At 40.1% G+C, this 23,414-nt stretch overlaps 1 protein-coding gene across 1 annotated transcript in view; it reads left to right on the top strand.

Annotated features, from left to right (window-relative positions):
• TSPAN2 (tetraspanin 2) overlaps positions 1–23,414 on the top strand; it is an 89,419-nt gene that overhangs the window by 19,192 nt on the left and 46,813 nt on the right. The window contains exon 2 of the mRNA XM_089514334.1: positions 15,751–15,853. Within this exon, the coding sequence (XP_089370460.1) occupies positions 15,751–15,853 (103 nt within the window). The remainder of the gene's footprint in view (positions 1–15,750; positions 15,854–23,414) is intronic.

The following is a 23,414-nucleotide window of genomic DNA, read 5'->3' on the forward strand; positions in this document are numbered from 1 at the left end:
AGGTAGGAACCACTGAGTCTACTGTTGAATTTGCCACTGATACAAGCTATAAGCAAAGGGGTGGACACATTTTGTTTTGTTTTGTTTTTCTAGCGTGGGGTGTTTGAAACTGTTTTTTTAAAAAAGTTGCAGACTAGTATGAAAAGAGTAGTTCCTGGGCATGTTTTCTTCACCAGCAATTTGGAGTTCATTAAAAGTTGTGCACCCTCTCTTGGTCCTTAGTTTGATCTGCCCTTATTTTTTAATGCATTATAAAGTGGCATAGTGGTTAAATACTGGTACTGCAGCCACAATGTTGTGTGTTCAATCTTGGGGCTCCAAGGTTGACTCGTAGGGCAGTAAAATGAGTACCCAGCTTGTTGGGGGCAATTGGCTTACGGACTGTAAACCACTTAGAGAGTGCTTAGTTCACTATGAAGCAGTACAAAAATGTAAATGCTATTGCTTGCTAAATGCTATTGCACTGTCTTTCTCATAGAGAGAAAAGAAAAAATGGATAATACACACAACATTAAAAACAAGTCCCCACACTAATCTAAAATCCTAACTAAACTAAAATGTCCCCATAGCCCTTGAACCCCACAACAAATTCCTCCTATCTGAAAATTAAAATCATTAACACAATAAACAATAATGGCACACCCAACAGTTGCTAGTAACAAACTGAAAAACTAAGTGCCTTTTCATGATACCTCAAATTTAGTATCTTAAGATAGTTGCCTCACCTTGCCTAATGTTACGGCCATCCTTGGCTGGAAGCTTAATGGCGATGCAAAGTAATGAAAAGTCACTTTAGGATTAATAGCAGACTCCACATCTGCCTGTTACCCATATTTCCTCCAATTCCTCTAGACTCTAGGAAGGCTTTCATGGGGATTCTGAATACCCTGTGTTAATCATATAAAGTAAGCTTGTGTGGTTATACAGGGTACCTATATACTTGGATCAAGTCTTGCTAGACATTTGAGATGCTTGAACTCTTGAATAAAACTCCAGTTCATAGTGGAGAGCAAAGTTTGGAAACATTAGTTTTTTGGACAACAACTCGGACAATATCTCATGGACATTGGACATGATTGCTGAAGTAATCTGGTGGGAGTTGTAGTCCAAAAGTATTCATGGTTCCAAACTCTGAAGTAACTAAGGGATGTGTACATCAAGAAGAGTGTGCATCAGGGATCTGCCAAGTATGAGTTAGACCATTTGTGAAACTGTAACAATTGGGATTGTCTGTGCAACAATGTATTTTTATTAACAGAAATTACAAATACATTATAAGCCCCTCTCCCTGGCACTGCTTCATCCAAATGTAACCAAACATTGTTATTCTGCCCCTAGACATTTTGCTATTTGGGAAAATGGGTGGGTGAGTGACAGTGTTTTGAATCCAAGGGAACAGTCATGTATTGGAATGTAGGTGAGTGGGAGGACAGTCCTTTCCTAGACTGTGCACATGTTTATCATCTTCTAAAGTGACTTCTGTGCATTGAGCTTCTACTGTTTATGTTCCTATGCTGAATGAGTGCTGAAAAGATCATTACCAGCTCATGTGAGCATTTGGAAGCAGCAGCCTGTCTCTGCAGGAAGGTGGGGGCTTGATCAATTTTCAGATTTGGTAATGGGTGAGTTGCCGAAAGGAAAGGAAAGGAAAGGAAAGGAAAGGAAAGGAAAGGAAAGGAAAGGAAAGGAAAGGAAAGGAAGAGTGCCTTGGGATCGATCTGCTTCCTGATCTGCTGCCAACAAGCTGCATTATTGCATCAGCACATAAAGCAAAGCTTTTTATCCCTTGAACACTGACTGAGTTCACTTAAGTCATCTAAGTGTTGACTCCATCTCAATGGAGACTGTCACCAGCAATAAGAGGTGCTTCAGAAACAAGGGTTCATTTGCATGTGTGTGTGTTTGTGTGTGAGAGAGAGGTGGGAGGAAGTTAAAAAGGCATTGGGATAGACTTTTCTTTAACCATTATTAGAAATTCCCATGTTAGTCCAATTCAGCCAAACCGGCAAGTACTGCAGTATCTTAAAGGCTAACTCATTTTATTTGGCATAATTTGTTCAGGGAAAGAAGCCAACTTCATCAAGGACAGCTTCATCTGATGAACTGGCCTAAAGCCCAGAAAAGCTTATGCCAAATAAAACTTGGTAGCATTTAAGGTGCCACGTCTCCTCATTTTTACTGTGAGAAATGTTAAAGAAATGCTGTCAGTTGTTGTAACTAGCGATGTGTGAATCAAATACAACCTGTCTCACATTTGTTTCAGCAGATCAGGTGATCACATTTACTTTTTGCCCTTTTGGGATATTATTTCCTTTTTGGAAGTTGCTATTTACAACAAATCTATCACTATTACTACCCTGCATTTCCTGTAAAACCAGGACTCAAATACTTCTAGTATTTCATCAAAGCAAATTCTCTTCATTATTTCTTCGTGACATCTGGAATGAAGCCACAATAACAAAATAGATATTTTAAAAAGAAGTGACTGAGTACCTAAATGCTACTGTGCCATGTCACCCAGCTCTTGTTTGGTCTGAGAAATGAATGTGTTAAGCAGACCTTAGCTGTGGAATTGCACACAAGGGCAAAGAGCGTAGCTTTACACATTTCTGTGCAAAGCAACCGTTTCCAGCAACAGCACTTTGAAGTAAGCAGCAGTCAACTGCTGTGTTGTGGGGCATTACTAGAAGCTGGCCACAGGAAGCTGGCAATGAATCTGCATGTCATATTTCTCAGTATCAATATCCTGAGTGTTGTAATCCTGCATTTTCATGTCTGAGAAGTTACATTTACTTTCTCACATGCCTAAATTAGCATTGAAATGCTTGTAATTTATCATGATAACACAAAAAATCTGTATAGCTTTACTATTTGTTGTTGTGTGCCTTCAAGTCATTTTCTCACTTATAGCAACCCTAATGTGACCCTATCATAGGATTTCCTTGGCAAGGTTTGTTCAAAAGGGGTTTGATTCTAGAGACCAGGTTCAAATTTCCACTCATCCATGGAAACTCATGGTGTGACTTCCTCAAGGTCACCCAGTGAGTTTCCATGGCTGAACAGGGAACTGAACCCTGGTCTCCAGAGACAAAGTCCAATACTCAAAGCACTGTACTATGCTGGCTCAGAGCTTTAATATACACTGTATAAACATTACTCAGTTCAGTAAAAACAGCAACCTACTGATTTTGTTGCAACCATCACTGCACTGATCTTTTGTGTGACTAGGGGCTGCTGCCCCCATTGCACTCCCTTAACTCAACCCTCCCTCCTCAGCATGCCTTTGTTTATTTATTTATTTTTACTTCAACTTTTCGAACACAGTTTCAGAATTCTGCAGCCCCAGTTTAATGTTTTATATATTATTTATTTATTTATTTATTTGGGGGGGGGGGGGGAAACTTGAGGCTGCAGAGCTCTGGACTGTGCAAAAAACCTGAGAGGAGAAAAAAATTAAAAATAGCAAGGGCAGGTTGGAAAGGGGAGAGGAGGGGACACAGGCACCCTGTGACTGCCAATTGCACAAATGCCCCAGGCAGGAATGTCTTTTCTCACCCAGCTGGGGCATCACGAAATTGGTTTCTGCCATGAATGAGAATGAATGATGGGTGTCACTGATACCACTTCCTTTCCAAATAAATCGTGGTTTAAAAAATGTGGATTATAAAGCTCTTGGAGCTGGCTCGTTCATGGGTTCATCATGAGTCGGAGTCAACTCAAGGGCTGTTAACAAAAACAAAGACTTGGTGTTTTATTTGGATGGCATTCTTTGCAACTGTGGTTCATGCTTAATGTACTGTGCTTAATGGCACTAGCAGTCATTGTCCCTTGTAGCAGCACCCATGCATCACCAGGGTCTGCCCTGCCATGATATCAGAAAAGGTCATCCCTAGGTTTCAGGGTTATCTTTTTTCCATTAGGTCACTAGTTTAATAGATGGTGGGAGTGCTGTCATTTATCTGAATTTCAGCAAAGCATTTTATTAGATTTCCTATGATATTTGGATTAGCCAATTGATTAAATGTGGAATAGATGGAAATACTGCCAGATGGATACATAATTGGTTGGGAAACTGGATTCAAAGAGTGTTTCAAACTGGAAGGAGGTCTCAGGTCAAGTGCCTAGGGTTCCATCCTAGGGCCATTACTCTTCAACGTTTATCAATGACATAGATGGTGAGTTGGGAGGAAGCCTTTTCAGGATTGCAGATGAAACAAAACTGGGAGAGGTGGCTAACACATTGGAAGATAGGAAGAGAATTGAAAAGGATTTAGATAAACTAGAAAATTATGCTGAAATTAGTTTTTTATGGGTTTTGCGGGCTATGTGGCCATGTTCTAGAAGAGTTTCTTCCTGACGTTTCACCAGCATCTGTGGCTGGCATCTTCAGAGAATGCTTGCCTGGAAAAAGTTGGTGTGTGTGTGTGTGTGTGTGTGTGTGTGCGCGCGCGCGCACACGCACACACACACACATACTGTGTGAGCCTGGGAATGCAGGAGTGATTTGCATGTGTATTGTTCTGTGCTGATGGCTGGCCTCAGGCTGGGAGGCTAATGTAAGAGAGGATTAATGTCTGCTAATGGGTGATCATTATCTGCTGGGAAAGCCCCTGACTCTGAGTGGTTTCCCATTTGCATTTGCTGAATCCTTATTTTGCTATTCCTAGCAATAATGCTAGGAAAGGTAGAGGGAAGCAGAAAGAGAGGAAGACCACAGACTAGATGGATGAACTTTATTAGGGAGGTCATGGGTATATATTTGCAGGACCTAAGCAGAGCAGTGGAGGATAGGGGGTCTTGGAGATGTCTCATCCTCAGGGTCACCATGAGTCAGTGTTGACTGGAAGACAGTTAATAGCAATAGCAATACCACTTTACATTTCTGCACCGCTTTGTAGTGAACTAAGCACTCTCTAAGTGGTTTACAATGAGTTAGCCAATTGCCCCAACAAGCTGGGTACTCATTTTACTGACCCATGTAAGGCTGAGTCAACCTTGGAGCCCCTGAGATCGAACTCACAACCTTGTGGCTGCAGTCCCAGCATTTAACCCTTGTGCCACCAGGGCCCCTATTCAACAACAGCAAAAGAGTTTCCTGACATCTTTATTACTAGTCAGAAATCTATATCTGTAATAAATACTCTGGATGTGCCTGAGTAATTAAGATTCCTTCTGTCTTAGTGTCTGTTGTTCTCTCAGGAAAAACAGCTATAGAAATGATACAATAGCATCGATATCTTCTCTAATTCTTATAGCATAATCATTGCTTTCCCTTCCTTGCTCACTGAGGCAATAACTGTTCTCAGTGTTCAATGAAATGATACGCTGACACAGAGGAAGTGCCTGCTTCAAACTTTGTTTGTTTGTATAGTGTATGCATTCCCTTTCTCCCAAAAGGGGACCCAAGGAAGCTTATAGCACAGATTAAAACAAAATACAGTTAAAACAAATTATAATGCAAAGTTTTAAAACATTAAATAAGCTATCCTATTAAAAACATGAATATACAACAGTTGCACCTTGGTATCTGCAAGGGATGCATTCTGGACATCCTTGTGGATACCAAAAACACAGGACCTCAAGGCCTCTTGTCCCTAATGGTGATGTGACATGTGCGTGCCGCCAGTGGAGACAACAAGGCTTGCCATCCGCAGATGCTTAAATCCATGGATGGTGAGCCCACAGATGAGGCTCCTCTGTATATTAAAAAACAGTTAAATGACAGAAATGAAGGTGCACTCCCTTCATTAAAACCCTCTTCTGTGAACAGCCAAAGAAAGACCTGTCTAAATAAATAAAAAACTCTTTTTATTGTCAGAAAAAATGATCAGTTTTCCCCAATCTGATATCCCCAGATGTGTTGGACTACAGTGCCTATCATCCCAGACAGACAAGGATTATGGACAGTGTGTTCTGACCCCAGCAGAAAGTGCCAGGCTGTGGAAAGATCCATTAGGTAGTCTTACACAAATTGCCTTTGCTCAAATTCAGCCACCCATCCTCAATATAGGCATAATAATATTGGCCAGAATTACAGCACTTCTATAAAGATTCCTGGTGCATGTGAAGTGCTTTGAATGCTGCTAGGATCTATAAGAAAGTTAGATGTTACTGGTTTTCATATTATTTAGAAATACAGCACTAAATGCACACATGTTCATGGATGGATGAATCCTGATGATCTGTGTGATCTAAGTCACCAGTTCTTCCAATTAGGTTAATTACTCTCATATGTCTTTCCCCTTTCTCCCATGACAGATCTAAAGTGAGATTATCAACTGATCATTTTTTAAAAAATCAACAGCCAATTGGTTTTGTAAATAAATCCATTGTTGTGCAATTCCTTTTGCATCCCTTTCATTCTGTTCTACACTCAGGGGATCAGGATATCACTGAATTATAGAGTTAGACAGGACCTCAAGAAATCCATAGCTGAAACATCTCAGATAGATGGCCATCTAACCTATGCTTAAAAGTATCCAATGAAGGAGAGTCTAGCTCTTTGGGTATTCTACTATGGAACAGGTCTAATGGTTAAGAGTTTGTCACTGGTCATGTTTGGTTAGTTAGGCACAGGAAAGACACTGTGAGAACAGAGGTGCAATTGCTTTATTACCTACAGTTCCTCTTGTTCCTACATTATAGCAGAAGGGCATACAATCAGCATATAGGATTATCTTTCCTCCTCTTCCTGTTTTCTCTCTGTCTTTTGCTCAGCTGGAGATGCAAAGAAAAACTCATAGTTCTCACCACTGCAGGTGTTTTTTTTTAATGAAAGGGAACTTTCCCCCTCTAAATGACTTTTTTCTTTGGGATGTGACAACTTCCATCTGCCCCCACTCTCTTGCCTGCTGTGCACACAGGTCTGTGCTTTGTAGAAGTGCAGAACAGCCCAGCAGGGTCCTTGAAATTGCTCTTGGCAACATGAGAAGGAGCTCTGCTCTCTTTCTCGGCTCTCTGCCAACTACTCAGCCGCTCTGGGAGTGCATGATTAGGTGAAACGGCCAAAGGGGGGATGTTTATTTCTAGTTGGATGTGTGATGATGTAAAGGGATTTCTTTGCCACTAGCAATTTCTGTCTCCTTGGAACAGGTTGCTTCCCGCAACCACATTAATTGTTAGGTGGGATAGGATATTGTATAAATACCCAAGGCACTGAGGAGAGCAGAAACTCTTAAGCTGTTTTTAAACAGGCCTTGAAGATCTGAGTGTTACAATCTGCTTTTAGATTTTATTGTTTATAAATTGGAGTTTACTATTGCTCTTATTTTCAATATTTGCAACTGCTGATTTAATAAAATGTATTTCACTGTTTTACCATTTTACCTTGTAGAGCACCAGGTGGATCCTCTGCTTTATAAGGTAGTCATTCAAATATTTTAAATAAACACATAATTTAATAAATAATTATCACAGAAAGGGGGGAGTAGAATTGACAACAATGCTTTTTTCCTGTTGATAAACACAGATAGGTCTTGTGGCTTATGCCCCACTTAATCAGATACATCATGGACTACACTGCTTTGAAAGTTCTGTATTTAATTCATCTGGGTATTAGGACACTGAGATATTTCACAGATGATTAAAAGCCAACATGTTTGTGTGCACAGCACTCTATTGTCACAGCAAGAAAAAATGATTGAAAAAAACATTCATGCACATTATCTTTTCTAAATCCTAGACATTTACTATGCAATAGTTGCAGGTGAGGCAGAATGTGTTAGTAAACTGGCCACTGTTGTTTCTTTGTGTGTATTTGTGTGTGTGTGTTTGCTTGTTTGTTTAAACTTCAGAATTTTTAACAGCATTTTAGTCTGACTTAAATGTGACTTAGCCTCTTCAGCAATATTCACTAAATGGGTTACTGCTTTGTATGCATAAAGGAAAGAGCCACTATGATGTAGTGGTTTGAATTGAACTGGAACTCTGAAGACCAGGATTCAAATCCCTGCTCAACCATGGAAACCCACTTGGTGGGATTGGGCAAGTCCCATTCTCTCAACCTCAATACAATAAAAACCTGCTCTGAATAAATCCTACCTGGAAAACCCTGTGATAGAGTTGCCACAAGTTGGAAATAACTTGAAGACACACAATGACAACAACATTTTGTAAAGAAGGAAGTTTACTTTCCATTTTGTGTCTCTGTGTGGCCAATTACATCCATTTGCAGTTCAGCCAAGCTTATGTATCTCCCTGCATCGGATAGTTAAAGCCTTGTAGCAGAGATCCAAGAGAAGGAAGGCTAATCTGAAGAATTCTAATGCACATTTGTTCATATTTGAAATGATTTTACCAAAAACACCCCAAATATCACCACATAATGTCAAATAGAGACAAAAACAACAAAGTGCCTTGAGCACTTTGAAGACTAACACAGTCAACATTTAAGGTGCTGTGGGACTCTGTTGTTTTGGCTGCAAAAGTCCAAAAAGGCAACCCCTTTGAGAATGGACACAGTACTTGGAGTTTTGTTTCAGCTTTAGTCTGCTTTGACCAGGTCTCACCTGGAATACTGTGTGCAGTTCTGGACACCACAATTCAAAAAGGATGTTGCCTAGAGGAGGGCAACCAAAATGGTGAAAGGTCTGGAAGTCATGCCCTATGGGGAGCAACTTACGGAGCTGGGTATGTGTAGCCTAGAGAAGAGAAGGTTAAGAGGCAATATGATAGCCCTATTTAAATATTTGAAGGGATGTCATACTGAAGATGGACAGACTACATGGTGCAATGGATGCAAACAACAGGAAAAGAGATTCCACCTCAACATTAGGAACAGCCTCCTGACAGTAGGAGCTATCCAACAACGGAATATGCTCCCTTGGAGTATGTAGAGTCTCCTTCTTTGAAGGTTTTTTAACAGAGGCTGGATGACCATCGGTTGGGGGTGCTTTGATTGTGAGTTCCTGCATTGCAGGGGCTTGCACTTGATAGCCCTTGAGGTCTCTTCCAACTCCATGATTTGATGATGATTCTTTGATTCTATGATTCTTCCCCATTGATAGGTATCTGAAAGTAAATATCAAATGAATGTTCAAGCAAAGAGAGTCCCCTTTCTGCCTGAGCACTCCTTTAAGGAAAGGATCAGGCTGAAGGAGAGAGAAAGAATCACTTGTGACTGATGGAGCTGTATCTTGGCAATGGGTTTTGACAGCAGCACCACTTACAAGGACTGTTTGTTTTTTCCTTGCTTGGCTTCTGTGAGGGCCTTTGTTGGTTGGCATAGTTAAGCAAAGGGAAGCTGAATAAGCCACTCATTCCCCTGTCAAGTCTGAGAACACTTTCAGTTGTTTGACAAAGCCAGATTCTGTAAACAACATATCCACAGCATTTCATTTGCATCTTTCTGTTGGAAGGATTCCCCCAGGAATGGCTTATAACCAAAATACCAATAGCCAGACGGTGTACCTTGCACCTCTGAGATGGTGTAGTCTTTCATACAGTACATACAATAACATCTCAGTGTAGAGCCTGAAAGAACCATAGCAATGTGTGAGGAAGTAGTGAGTTAAAGGAATTTATTGCAGCCAGTTTGCTGCCTCTGAAACAGGGCCAGGGATATACTTGGGCATCTGGCCATCAGGGCACTCTGCTCCTACAAGCAAAATAAACATATTAGAAAGCTGGGATTTTCAGATAAAATAAACACATTGGAGAATTGGGATTTGCAGACTGGGTGCAGGCTTGGTAATAAAGGCTTGGCATCATTAAGTAATAGCCAATGAATCATAGAATCATAGAGTTGGAAGAGACCACAAGGGCCATCCAGTCCAACTCCCTGCCATGCTGGAACTCTAAATCATAGCATACCCGACAGATGGCCATCCAGCTTCTGCTTAAAGACCTCCAAGGAAGGAGACTCCATCACTCTCCGAGGGAGTTTCTTCCACTGTCGATCAGCCCTTACTGTCAGGAAGTTTCTCCTAATGTTGAGGTGGAATTTCTTTTCCTGTAGCTTGCATCCATTGTTCCGGGTCCTGTTCTCTGGAGCAGCAGAAAACAAGCTTACTTCCCCTTCAGTATGACATCCCTTCAAATACTTAAACAGGGCTATCATATCACCTCTCAACCTTCTTTTCTCCAGGCTAAACACCCCCAGCTCCCTAGGTCGTTCCTCATAGGACATGGTTTCCAGACCCTTCACCATTTTAGTCACCCTCCTTTGGACATGCTCCAGTTTTTCAATGTCCTTTTTGAATTATGATGCCCAGAACTAGACACAGTATTCCAGGTGGGGCCTGACCAAAGCAGAATACAGTGGCACTATTACTTCTCTTGGTCTAGATACCATACTTTTATCGATACAGCCTAGTATTGCATTGACCTTTTTAGTTGCCGCATCACACTGTTGACTCATGTTCAGCTTGTGGTCTACTTGGACTTTAGATCCCTTTCACACATAATTTCATTCAGCCAGGTGTCCCCCATCCTATATCTGTGCATCTCATTTTTTCACCCTAAGTGCAGTACCTTACATTTCTCCATGTTGAATTTCATTTTGTTAGCTTTGGCCCAGCTTTCTAGACTATTCAGGTCATCCTGAATTTTGATCCTGTCCTCTGGAGTATTAGCTATTCCTCCTAATTTGGTGTCATCTGCAAATTTGATAAGTATGCCCCCGATTCTGTCATTCAAGTCATTGATAAAGATGTTGAATAGCACTGGGCCCAGGACAGAGCCTTGTGGGATCCCACTAGTCACTTCTCTCCAGGATGAAAAGGAGCCATTGTTGAGCACCCTTTGGGTTCAGTCAGTCAACCAATTGCAAATACATGTAAGAGTTACCTTGTCTAGCCCACATTTTGCAAGCTTGTTTGCAAGAATGTCATGGGGAACCTTGTCAAAGGCCTTACCGAAATCAAGATATACTATATCCACAGCATTCCCTTCATCTACCAAGCTGGTAATTTTATCAAAGAAAAAGATAAGATTTGCCTGGCATGACTTGTTTCTCTGAAACCCATGTTGACTTTTTGTGATTATGGCATTGCCTTTTAGATGCTTGCAGACTCTCTGTTTAATTGTTTGCTCTAGAATCTTTCCTGGTATTGATTTAAGGCAGCAGAGAAGATAAGAGCTGTTCACAAATTTAAATTCACTGTTCATATGATGTACAAACACATCCAAACTAATAAGCAGCCATTCCTGTGAATTTGCACCAGTAGCAACAGATTTTCCTTAACATTATAAAATGCAATGATTTATAAATTTCTTTCACTGCAGTTACTTATTTTCACATGTGTCATCATACCACAAACCCACACTACTTTTGATCACCTCCCATAGTGATGATGTCCCGGCCTCATTTGGTAAGATCTGCCTTCTGCTATTGCTCTGGTCACATTTTCAATCACATTTTCTGATCAACATCTTTTATTGTTAATCATGGGGGATGTGTGCACATGCACACATATGTTAACTTGTTTAATCAGAAATAAATCAATAGATAAATATAATCATGATTGATCAAGCCTACAGATGTATTGTAAACAAATATGGCGAAAGGAAAGTGTTTTTGGCATAGAAGATTTAATATAATATACACATGTAGACAGATCTTGTAGCACCTTTGAGACTAACTGAAAGAAAGAAGTTGGCAGCATGAGCTTCCGTAGACTTCAGTCTACTTCCTCAGATGCTTTTGGACTGAAGTAGACTGGAGTCTATGAAAGATCACGCTGCCAACTTCTTTCTTTCAGTTAGTCTCATAGGTGGTACAAGACAAGATCTCTCTACATACTGATTCTACAGACTAACATGGCTATATCTTTGAATAATATACATATATATATAATATAGAAAGAGCACATATGAATGGGAAATTATATTAAATAATGACTGGGGGGATGATGGAATAGAAAATACTAAAAGTAATAAGAAGGTGTTTACATACTGAATGCGGGAAAAGAGAGGAAAGAAACAAAAGAAAATAAATATATTACTGATATAGGGAATGAAGTAATTTTATTTATTGTGCTTGTTGCATGAATAGTTTTAATTGTGCTGATTGTGTATGTTTTTGAAATTATGCAATGCATATATGTGTATATTTGCTTTTAATGGAGGTTAAAAGCTTTTAAAAGTAAAAATTTTAAAAACGAATGGCAGTCAGTGATACACTTAAGAAGAGAGTAAGATTCCTGAATAGCACACCTCTGTGGCTCTTTGCTTCTAAGCAAACTGTGCATTCTGACATGTCAAAAACTGACATATTTTAGTTGGAACAGGCTTTTGTGAACCAGTACATGTGGGCTGAAGTTCTGGAAAGGTTGTGTCAAATATGGCATGGCTGGGCTCTACTTTTTTAAGTTCTGACAGATGTATACTGCCAGGGACGTAGCCAAGGGGGGGGGGGGTTCTTGGGGTCCGGACCCCCCCTTCCATTAGAAAAATGAATGGTGCATGCTGCTGCGCCGCCGCACCCAAGCCCCATTATAATGGTGGCACTTAGTCTGGACCCCCCCCCCCCCTTCCTAAAATCCTGGCTATGTCCCTGATACTGCTTGCTGAGGCACAGAAGAGAGCAACTTTGCTTTTGTGTGTTTTTTCCTCCCTTTCTCTTAGATTCCTAGTGGGGAGGTGATGCTTTTTCCCCAAGGAAATATTTTGTGGAAACCATTCCTTTGGGAGGTGGCTCAGGTCTTTGGTTGGCTTATAAAGGGTAGAATAGGAATGCTAAGCAACTTTGAGGGGGGGGAGTGCATGCACATTTTTTCCTTTTCTCTCCAGAAGGAGAGGAGAAGTGAACTGTTCCTTTCCAGGAGGGATGGAGTAAATGGAACCCTCAACAGCATACTTGGAATTGTGGAAGGAAGAGAAACTATCCCCTTCTATTTCTCAGGATGAAGGAACAACTAAAAAAAGAGGGCAGGTCAAGCCAGCCCTAGTTCCCACCCTGCACACCCCATATCCTCTCTCTTCTCTTCTATTATGGACAACAGAATAATGATTAAGCTGGAGCAAACCTGCTTTCGCCACCCTTTGTGGAAAATGCACCCTGTATGCCTGAACAATCAAAGTGCCAAGGAGATTTAACAGAGAAGTATGAAAAAAATATTCTAAATAAGAAAGCTTACATCATGCTAGTAAGATGCCATACAGCTTGGACTTCAGGACAGTTGGAGGAAGAAGGGACAGACAATATCAACAGCAGCAGACACCAACTAAAAGTCCCAGGATTCCACAGGATAGAACCATGACACTAAAATGGGATTAATCTGCTATGACTGTGGAAGGTGGATATCCTCTTTTCATTTCCTTAAACTAGAGTTACTGAAATGAAGCAAATATGGTGAAGAAACCAGGAGTAGTTTCATGTGTGAAAGGAGTGAGAACTCAGTTCTGATATATATATTCCTGGTCTGCACATTTACTCAGAGGCATTTTGGCCTTTAATCCTTTAAGTCAAGAGTGTGAATCATGGAGATTGCCAAATGTTGTACTGCAACTTCCATCACCCTTAGCCCCGGGTTTTAAGTATGCCCAATACTTCTTTGGGAGTATTAGAGAAACTTTTAGCTTCTAACATGGTTTGCCTACAATATTTTGCTGCCTGAGGTATACCAGTAACTGCTGCTCATCCCCTACCCCACGTAAATGTGCATAGCACCCAAATTCAAGCAAGCTATTTAAGCACCTAAGAGCATAAATGCCACAAGCACATCTCCCTATAACAAGTCGTTGCCTTTTCACACCATACAAAATCTGATGGCCTTGGATTCCAGTAAAATTTGAAATAAATCCCACAAGCCTGCTTATCCCTGCACTAGAGGGTGACACTCTCACCCATCAAAGAGATGCAGTACAACTCTACTACGGTGCAAATGAATACAGAGTTGGGAGGCTGGTAGCATTCAGTTGCAGCTGGGAATCCAACTGCAGTAGCACAAAGCTATGTGTTGTATAGCCTTGCAAGCAATGACTATTGTCCCTTGTTCAGCTGTTCTTTGCCAGAAGAGAAAAATGGTTTGCTTTCCCACCCCCACTCCCTTCTCTTCAAATTGATTAGAGGAGGCTCATTATCTGTATCAAGCCTTTTGTGACTGTTAAAGTGCCTAGACTTTCCTAGCAGAGAAATTATTCTTCTTTTGCCCAGGAAAATATGAAGTATTATCAGGACTTTCCTCCTTCATGTTTGGTGGGAGCACAAGTGGGTCTTTTGTTGTTGATGTTGTTTTGCTTTGTAGTCTCTTTACTAAAAGAGGTCAGACTGGCCTCCTCATAGTTGTCACAGGAACCCTATGAGTCAAATCCCATGAATCAAATCATTGACCAATCAGTGAAATTATTGCTCCATCTAGCCCAGTATTATCAGTTCTTATTGGCAGTGGCACCCAGGATTTCAGGCAGGATCCTTTCCATGTCTCACCTGCAGATGCTGGGAATTGAGCTTAGGACCTTCCACTTGAAAGCATTATGCTGGCAAGTTTGACAGGCAAACAATAAGGCTATTGTTTGAATAGGTTTTGGCATGCTGGGAAGAAAATAAAATGGCAACCCTTTTGTACCGATTTGAATTTGGACATGGGAAATGTGTGGCAGTTAATACAATTTTGAGTCCAGTTTATTTCAAGTTGGTGCAGTACTAATAGGGTCACTGCAAATCAGGAAAAGTTAAAGTGAAGCTGATTTATTTATTTATTTATTTGTGAGTTTTTGAGCACCATGCAAAGAGGCAGTCAGGAAAAGCACTTTTATTTGGCACTGTCTTAGGTTCAGTGCTAGAGAAAATGCAGTCTCTCATTTAATGAATGATAAAATATGAGCTTATTTACAATAACTGTCAGCATATTTTGTATGTAGCTATTGGGTGCATGCAATCATACAGGCAGAACAGTACTTTTCATGTTGTTTTCCCCATAGGCCTTGAGTTCTCCTGTCTTTGCAATACATTTGACAAATGTTGTTGTAATTGTTATTGTTGTTTGCCTTCAAGTCATTTTCAGTTTATGGCAATATTAAGGTAAACGTATCAGAGAGTTTTCTTGGCAATATTTGTTCAGAGGAGATTTTCTATTGTCTTCCTTTGAGGATGAGAAAATGTGACTTTCTCATAGTTACCCAGTGGGTTTTCATAGCTGAGCAGAGATTCAGATCCTGGTATCCCAAAGTCCTAGTCCAAGACTCTTATAGCTACAAAACAGTGACTCTTCTTGTGCAGATAAGCCAGCAAATTAAACATGGATTCAGTACAATGTCTTCCATTTCTCATCATACTTCGGGCTGTTAGTTTGCTGGTTTTGTTTTTAAAGTACTGCATATACATTAATTTGGTTAATTTATTCTCCCTTAAAAAATAAAGAACCTATATTCATCTATTTTTAAAATACTGAAAAAATTGTTTCAGGAATAGGAAAAAAGTATGTTGTTGAATCCATTTATTTTCAGCCAGCCAGCACTTTGTACAGCCAGCTATAGTTGTAATGCACAGAAGTGGCTTCCATCAATTTGATCTGTTAGAAAAAGTTATACATATTTTTAAAAAACACAGAGTATTTCCAGAGTGAATGCACCTGTCAAAATGTCTGCACATATCCTTGTTTAGCACAACAGCTTTAACAGAATTGTGTACAAAAGAAAGTGTGTTCATGCCAATAGCAATCTTTATATTCCAGCACATGGGTGGGACCTCTGTATCATCTACCTTGGGAGTTTCCAGGATGCAGGAGGAGTTGTTTGTTTGCAGATTTTGGGGGACTACTATTCCTTCCTTTAGCTGTTAACTTTCTGGGTTTCATTTTATTTTTCCAGTTGGCAGGTTCAGCTGTCGTCGCATTTGGGCTGTGGCTACGGTTTGGAGATGTAATAAGAGATTTAGCAACTGATGAAAAGTCCCCAGAATACTTTTATATGGGTAAGTTCTGTTTAAAAACTGATTGTATAAAGAGTCAACTTCCATACCCCGCACATCAAATTAAGAAAGTGCATGCTTTGATGGCACAGTCCTGTACAATTCCTCAACACTCTTGTGATGTTTCCTGACAAGTCTCCCATCTTAGCTTGCTCGATAGCAGCCTCCTTCCAATGAACAGCAGAAGGACAGAAGCACCAGGCATGAGAGAGTTGGCTCCCAAGGGTCAAGAAATTGCTTGTCTGTGCAATATCAATCACAGTGAAGTAGAAACAATACCATGTGTTCACTGAATAAAGTATCCACTGCTAACAAGTTGTTACTGGAAGCTAGAACGTGCCTCTTACTGAAAATCCTGTAAGGTGATATTTTTCTTCTTCTTAAGTTCCAAGCTCTGTGAAGTTAGGGCCCATGCAGACAGGCCAAAATAAAGCTGCTTTGGGTCACTTTGGAGACATGCTGTTTAAATGATGCATGCGTCCTAAGAGAACTAGAGCATGGCTTTGGTGCGGCTTCTGGACTCTTAGGACACATGCATAATTTAAACAGCATACCTCCAAAGTGACCCAAAGCAGCTTTATTTTGGCCTGTCTGTACAGGTCCTTAATTATTAATCTTGTTTCTAAAAGGTTTCAATTCTCCCCTCCCAGTTAGGGAATATGGTACAACTACATGTTACACATAGTTCAATGATTCACTCCTTAGGCTCTTAAAAAAGCAAGAGTACCGTTTAGACTTGTTTGAAGCTAAACCACTAGTGTAGGGGTGGGCAAAGTGAGGCCTGTGGACCACATGTGTCCCTTGGAACTCCTAAGTGCAGCCCCAGAAAACTGCTCCACTGCCAAAATGCCAGCCAGAAGTGACTGATGTCACATCAGTATGTACAGAGATCTTGTAGCACCTTTGAGATTAACTGAAAGAAAGAAGTTGTCAGCACCTTCCTGCCAACTAATTGAAAGAAAGCAACTAACTGAAAGAAAGAAGTTGGTGCCAACTTCTTTCTTTCAGTTAGTCTCAAAGGTGCTACAAGATCCCTCTACATACTGATTTTACAGACTAATACAGCTATAGCTTTGAATTCATAGAATCATAGAATCATAGAGTTGGAAGAGACCACAAGAGGCATTAAGTCCAACCCCTTGCCGTGCAGGAAATCACAATCAAAGCATGCCCAATAGTATGGAAAGGAATCTTGTAGCACCCTGAGACCACTAAAAGATAGAGATTGGCAGCATGAACCTTCATGGCCTTGAGCCCAATTCATCATATGCATGATAGACCTTGTCACAATAGGTCTATCAAGCCAGGAACTCTGTCACATTAGGCATGCCTAAGTAAATGGTGCGGCCCACCGGGTTGTTGCAGGGTAGAAAAATGCTGGTTACCCCTAGAAAGAGATCTTTCTTAAACTTTTCTATGGATACATTCATTTTGTCAACTGAGAATGCCCTACTATTGCAAGCTGTACCACTGTTACAAGTTAATTTTCCCCCATAAGACAAAATATATAGGTAATTACCATAGAATGTGTACATGGGGAGGGGGTGTCCTTCTCCTTGAATTATACTCAGAAGAAACTTCCATCCACCCCAATTTAGTCTTGGTGTGACCAGTACTGACTGTAATGTTATATCACCATTCTCCATCACTGAAGTCTGTGTTTTTGTTTGTTTGACTTTCTTAAAAGTTAATTTTACCCCTCATCTTAAAAAAAGATGAACAATTGCTTGAATGTGAGAGGGAGCTGGCATTGAATTTAATAATCAGCCAAGGTCTGCTAATGTAAGGCAGATCTGTGCAGCCATCCATGCCTAATGAATTGGACCTCAGTACATGGACAACACAGCAGCATCCAGAAAGTATGGAAGTGCCAAAACAGGCTGTGCCAAAGATATATTAGGTTCCAATTATTTTAAACATTTTCCATTTGATGTAGGAACATGCGACAATGTTTTGTTTTTATGCCTGTTAAATGTGAAGGAAAGAAAATACAAGCCAGCTTCCCTTCCTAGCCCAGATGAACCAGTGAACTTGAGGTTGGCTGACTTTCAGCTTAATAGTATATGAACAAAGCTGAAGTTGTGACAAAAATGAAGGATGGATGATGGCATCCCAGAGTCTTTGTTATTCCATTCAAAGGTTTGGTATTCTCTAGATAGCTTTAAGTATCTCTTACAAAGTGAAGAGCTGGCCCAAAGCCTAGGGTTTTTTTTACATATAAACAACAGCAAGATCAGAGGATGTATATTAACAGGTACATACATGAAATGTATACTAGTGTATATCATAAGGACCAGTTTACTTTGAATGGATAAAATAAGAACTGAATTCTTTAGAACATAGAGGCACCATGTGTTCTTTATGTCAGTGGGTTTTAAGCTGTCATATATAGGGGACTGGCAATTATGTCTTTCCAGTGTACAAGGGTACTAGATCTGTGTACTAGATCTGTGTCCATTTGCTACAACTGTTTCTGTCTTTCCTGGAGGCTCTCCAGGGGCAAGCATCAGTTCATGGGTGACATTTTGAGTATCACTGCAATATGCAACCAAGGGCTTTGCAAATTCCCATCATTTGCAAGGTGGTGGTCTGGTTTGAGCATTGGACTATGACTTTGAAGACCAGGGTTCAAATCCTAGTTGCACCATGGAAATCTATTGGGTGACTTTGGTCAAGTCACACATTTTCAGCCTTAGAAAACTCCATGATAGAGTTGCCATAAGTCAGAAACAACTTGAAGGCACACAGTAACAATGACAAATAATCAATGGGGGCACTACAAAGTAAGACATGGGAGAGGGCCTTCTTTGCTCTAGTGCTGCAATTGTGGAATGCTGTCCCCTTGGAGATCCGACAGGTCTCAACTTTGGTTTTTCCCCAACACCAACCCAAAATATGGCTTTTTGTTAAAGCCTTTAGGGACTAAATTATTTCAAAGTATACATATGCATAGTTTTAAATCACTGTAGCTTTAAATTTTTTAACTGTTGCTATGTTTATTATGTGTTTATCTTGTTGAAATTAAGTATGCTTTTAATCTGGAAGTGCTTTAAATTGTTTATATTGTATGCTACCCTGAGACACTGAAATAAAGAGTGGGATAGAAGTATTTTAATAAGTATATACATACAGGTGGAAGACATACTCAGACAGAGTGGGACCTAATATCAGTAGCTATACAGAAATTTGTGCTAATAGTCTATTTCTGCTGATATTCTATTTCTGTTTCTTAGGTATCTGTTAGTAAATTCAGTGTCTGATCATAAAGGGCTTAGGAACATGGGGGAAGCTGCAGTTATAGATATCTGACAAATTTGATAAGGGCTTTATTAATACAGAGTACCATTCTGAAAGAAAGCCAGTGTGACATAATGGTTTGAGCACTGAACCATGACTCTGGGAGAGCAGGATTCAAATCCTGGCTTGGCCATGGGAACCCACTGAGTGATCTTGGGCAAGTCACACATTCTCAGCCTCAGAAGATGGCAATGGCAAACTCCCTCTGAACAAATCTTGCCAAGAAAGATAGGTTTACCTTATGTTCACCATAAGTCGGAAATGACTTGGAGGCACACAGCAACAAACAAAAACCATTCAGAACCTCCATTCATAGATCTGTGTCTCATGAGATGTTCTATTGTATATAAATGTTTTTATTTTATTTGCAACTACACAGTAGAAAACAATCTATTTCTGAAAATGTCAAAATCATTTTGGATAAAAGACTCATGTTTCATGAAACATACAAGTTTATTCATCTTATTTACACAAATGTGTTGATTGCTCATGTCTTCCATAATCCTGGGCCCTCCTGATGTGATGGACACCGCCCCCCATCTCTTTTGGTCATGATGACCTGGGCTGATTGGAGTTTTAGTTAAGCACTGGATAAATAATGACTTAATTGTCCCTTGCCAGGATATTATTCTGCAGCCAACATTGTGATACAGTACCTGTATCTAATCTCTTTCCAAGTCAGCTGTGGGGCAAGTATGCTACACATGGCAGTATATGGTGGTCTTCCCCAACCAAGTGCCCTCCAGAGGTTTTGGACTACTCCTATCATCCCTTTCGGGGATAACATAAAAGGTAGTTCCACATATGAGGGTATTGAATTGGAGAAGATTAATTTAGCATGCTATCTGAACAAAGAAAATTAATTTCCATAGCTTGATACCTCTGGTTAATTAAAGACAACTTGAATACATCTCTCCTGAATAATGTTTTTGTTCTTAAGTATCCAAGGACTGGAGAATGGCAACATTACTTTTTAAGGCTATAATCAGGTTAGAGCCCTTTGGGTCACTGCTTGTAGTTAGTATTTACTTATTAGAACATTTTTGCTTAGCATGACTATCAGAGATGCTTGAGGTAGCCCAGAATATATTAAAACCATAAACAAAATAGCATGATAAAAAATTAAAAACCAAATCAAATTCATAAATAATAAAACAGCTTTCATTATAGCAGCGTCAATAAAAATAAGTAATAAAACTAGATTCCATTTAAGACAGCAAGGATGGGTGTCTCATGCATTGGCTGGGGACTCCCAAGACGAAACACCACAACTAAGAAAGTCCTGTCAATTTAACACTAATAGGATTTCTCAGTAGGAATGAGATGCCTAAAATCTTTGCAGCATTTCTATCCCTTTTAGTAGCAAAGCCATTAACTAAGAAGAAAGTGAGTAAACCAGAAAATTTTAGAACAAAAGGTGCAATCTTGATTCACAGTGTCTGATTTCCTTTGTAAAAAACCTGACTATGTAAACAGGCAGTCATATTTGTCCTAGACGGGGAGGGGTACATTGGAAAAAAAGCATTTCTATGGCCAGGCATTTACATGCAAAATAATTGCACGTCCCATTTTTATTTCAGTGTCAGCAGTTGGTGAGGTCTCTATTTAACTATGCAATGGAAAACAATAATAAATGGTTTCATAGAATGCTGTTAAAGAGGATGTCAACCCAAGGGCATTTGGCAGAAAGTATTGTTGCAGGCAGACACCATCTCATGCTCTTCTCTCCCTTGGAAACAGTGACGTATATTTACCCTTGCTTTTCTGCAGTATAATCATGGCTATGTACTTTGAGGTTCCTGGATTGCATGCCTGATCAAAATTGAGTATTAAATGGTGTGGTACTGTCCAAATCTGCTTGGGCCTTAGGAAAGATTGAATTAAAATTTCCATGTTGGTTATTGATGATGCCTACTGTTACCAGTGCTGGCATGTTAAAGAAGCATAGCAAGGAAAAAGGTGTACCCCATGGATAGCTGAAACTGCATCACATCACTTTTGTAGTCCTCCTGGCTCAGTGTGGTAAACCCATGACCTTCCAAGATGTTGTTGGACTACACATCTCAGAATTCCTGCCATTAAGCATGCTGGGTTGGGTTTGTGGGTGTAGAAGACTAACAACATTTGGAAAGCTACCAGTTCCTAATCGTTGTTTCTGCGCTGATAATTATACCCTATATAACTCCAAGCAGTTGTAGACACTGTACTGTCAAGTTCTGACAGGGTGATCTTGTAGTCAAGGGTAGGTTACATTGAAAGACAAAAGCTGTAAATGTGGTTTAATGGGTGAGTCTGCTAGAGGAGTAAATGCTATGTTGGCACATAATACGTTCCTGTACAGAGTTACACCTTACCATCCACTGGCTATTTGCATAGTGGCAATCAGAGCCACTCTCCCAGCTCTAGGTTTTACAGTACTCTTAAAGAAAGCATACTCCTCTAGAAGTGTAGTGGAGTTCTGTGTTGTGTTCTGTGGCCCCTTATAGCTGACAGCTGCAATTTTGCAGTCTGAGAGCCTTTTGTGGTTTATATTTGTTCTCTTTGCTGGGGCAGCTGCTCAAGAGCTTGGTGAAAGAGAAGGAATCAGATAATCAATGTGACAGGGAGATGTAAATCTGTTCAGTTACATTAAGTATCTTTCTTCCTGGCTGTTTACATTGGCAGCCTTACAGATATTCTCTGGCTCTGCACAGCCAGCCTCCTCCGATGAGATCAGTCCAAAGGCAGTCTTCCATTGCCTTCTTTGGGCATCATCTATGGGTGGATGGTGCACAGCAGCTCAACTAATTAAACACTTGGTTTCAAGGTGCAAACACTTTCCAAATCCATTTCAGAAACAGCAGGATGATTTTTGTTCAGAATCAGATATAATGCTGACTTTCTTGAGATACACCTCAGGAATGAGACACAGTGCAGAATGTGGTGCACTTTGTATCTGGGTCTGCTTTTTGGGACAACTGAGAGGGACAGAACTAGAAAACCCAACAGGCAAATTGTTTTCGTGTAAAACAATAGCCAAAGTTATCAGTCTGGGTAACACTATCTACAAGCTTTATGGATTTTATCACTCTATGAAGTAGGGATGGGAAATCTGTAAATGTGAATTTTGCTCAGTTTGTTGGATATCCATAATTAAATTTGTTTCTTCGCATGCATCACATATAAATTTGTTTTTAAAATTAATGTAAATTTCAGTAAATTTTTCATTTGCATTACTCATAATACACATACCATACAGATCACCTTCCCCTGTAGTGCATAATATGTTTGGGCACAATTTTCCCTAATATGCACATGTTACCTGGAGAGTTTCCCACTGTACACATTTTGTGTACATTTTGTTCAGTGCTGAATCTGATTGTATTATTCATGAAAGGGCAGATTTGAGGGCACAACTGTGTTCCAGTTAATTATAGGTTTGGGAGGGCAGATGATGTAACATTGCATCAAAATGCAGACTGAATAAAAATGTCCCCCAGCACCTTGGTTTTTACCTAATATGTTACCAATCATAAAAATTTACTTACTGAGAGGTTCTATGTCATGGAGTAAATACATCCTAATTTGAGTTAGGAAATGGATTTTGCCAAATGATTTATTGATTTTTAATTGAGCCCTGATATGCCTGTTCACTGCCTAAATCTTGCTGGGAAATGCACAGCATTGGGGGTTAACTCCAATTGCTAGGCCATTGTGTATCCTCCAACTGTCCCATTTTGGCAATGAAAGTTCCAATTAATCCTCTTTCATCGCAATTTTTCATTTGCTTTTAAAATTCCCATTTTATCTCTCCTTCTCCCTTTGCCCTTGGCTTATTTCCATTGGTACAAAGTGAGCTTTGTTATCCAAATAACAGGTAGGAGGACTGGGGGACCCCACCAGCTGTCAAATGTTGGGAGAAATTAGCTTTGCAAGAGTCTTGGGTGACCTTTGAACTGGGGGCACCATTATGTACCAGTACTAACTGGGAAAACTCCGGGTTCTTGGTGGATTAAGAAGGTTTTATTGAGAAAAATATGCAGAGTGAAATCACACACTCAAGATAGCAATTCAAACACACACAGCATACAGAGCTAACCAAAATAGAAATATGGAAAGGGAATAGAAGAGTTAGGAATTGCAGAGGGATTTTAATTACATGTCCGAAGAGAAGACCATGGAAAGCTGGAGTGGCTCAGATGGGGAGGTCTAAGGGTGACACAGAACATACACAGAGTGCAGATGTGTATGTGGGCTGGGCTGTGTGTCAGCTGTGTGTGCAGTGGTT

The sequence above is a fragment of the Sceloporus occidentalis genome, unplaced genomic scaffold (assembly GCF_023333645.1).
Source record: "Sceloporus occidentalis isolate IW3139 unplaced genomic scaffold, rSceOcc1.0.p SCAF_3, whole genome shotgun sequence".
Classification (NCBI taxonomy): Eukaryota; Metazoa; Chordata; class Lepidosauria; order Squamata; family Phrynosomatidae; genus Sceloporus; species Sceloporus occidentalis.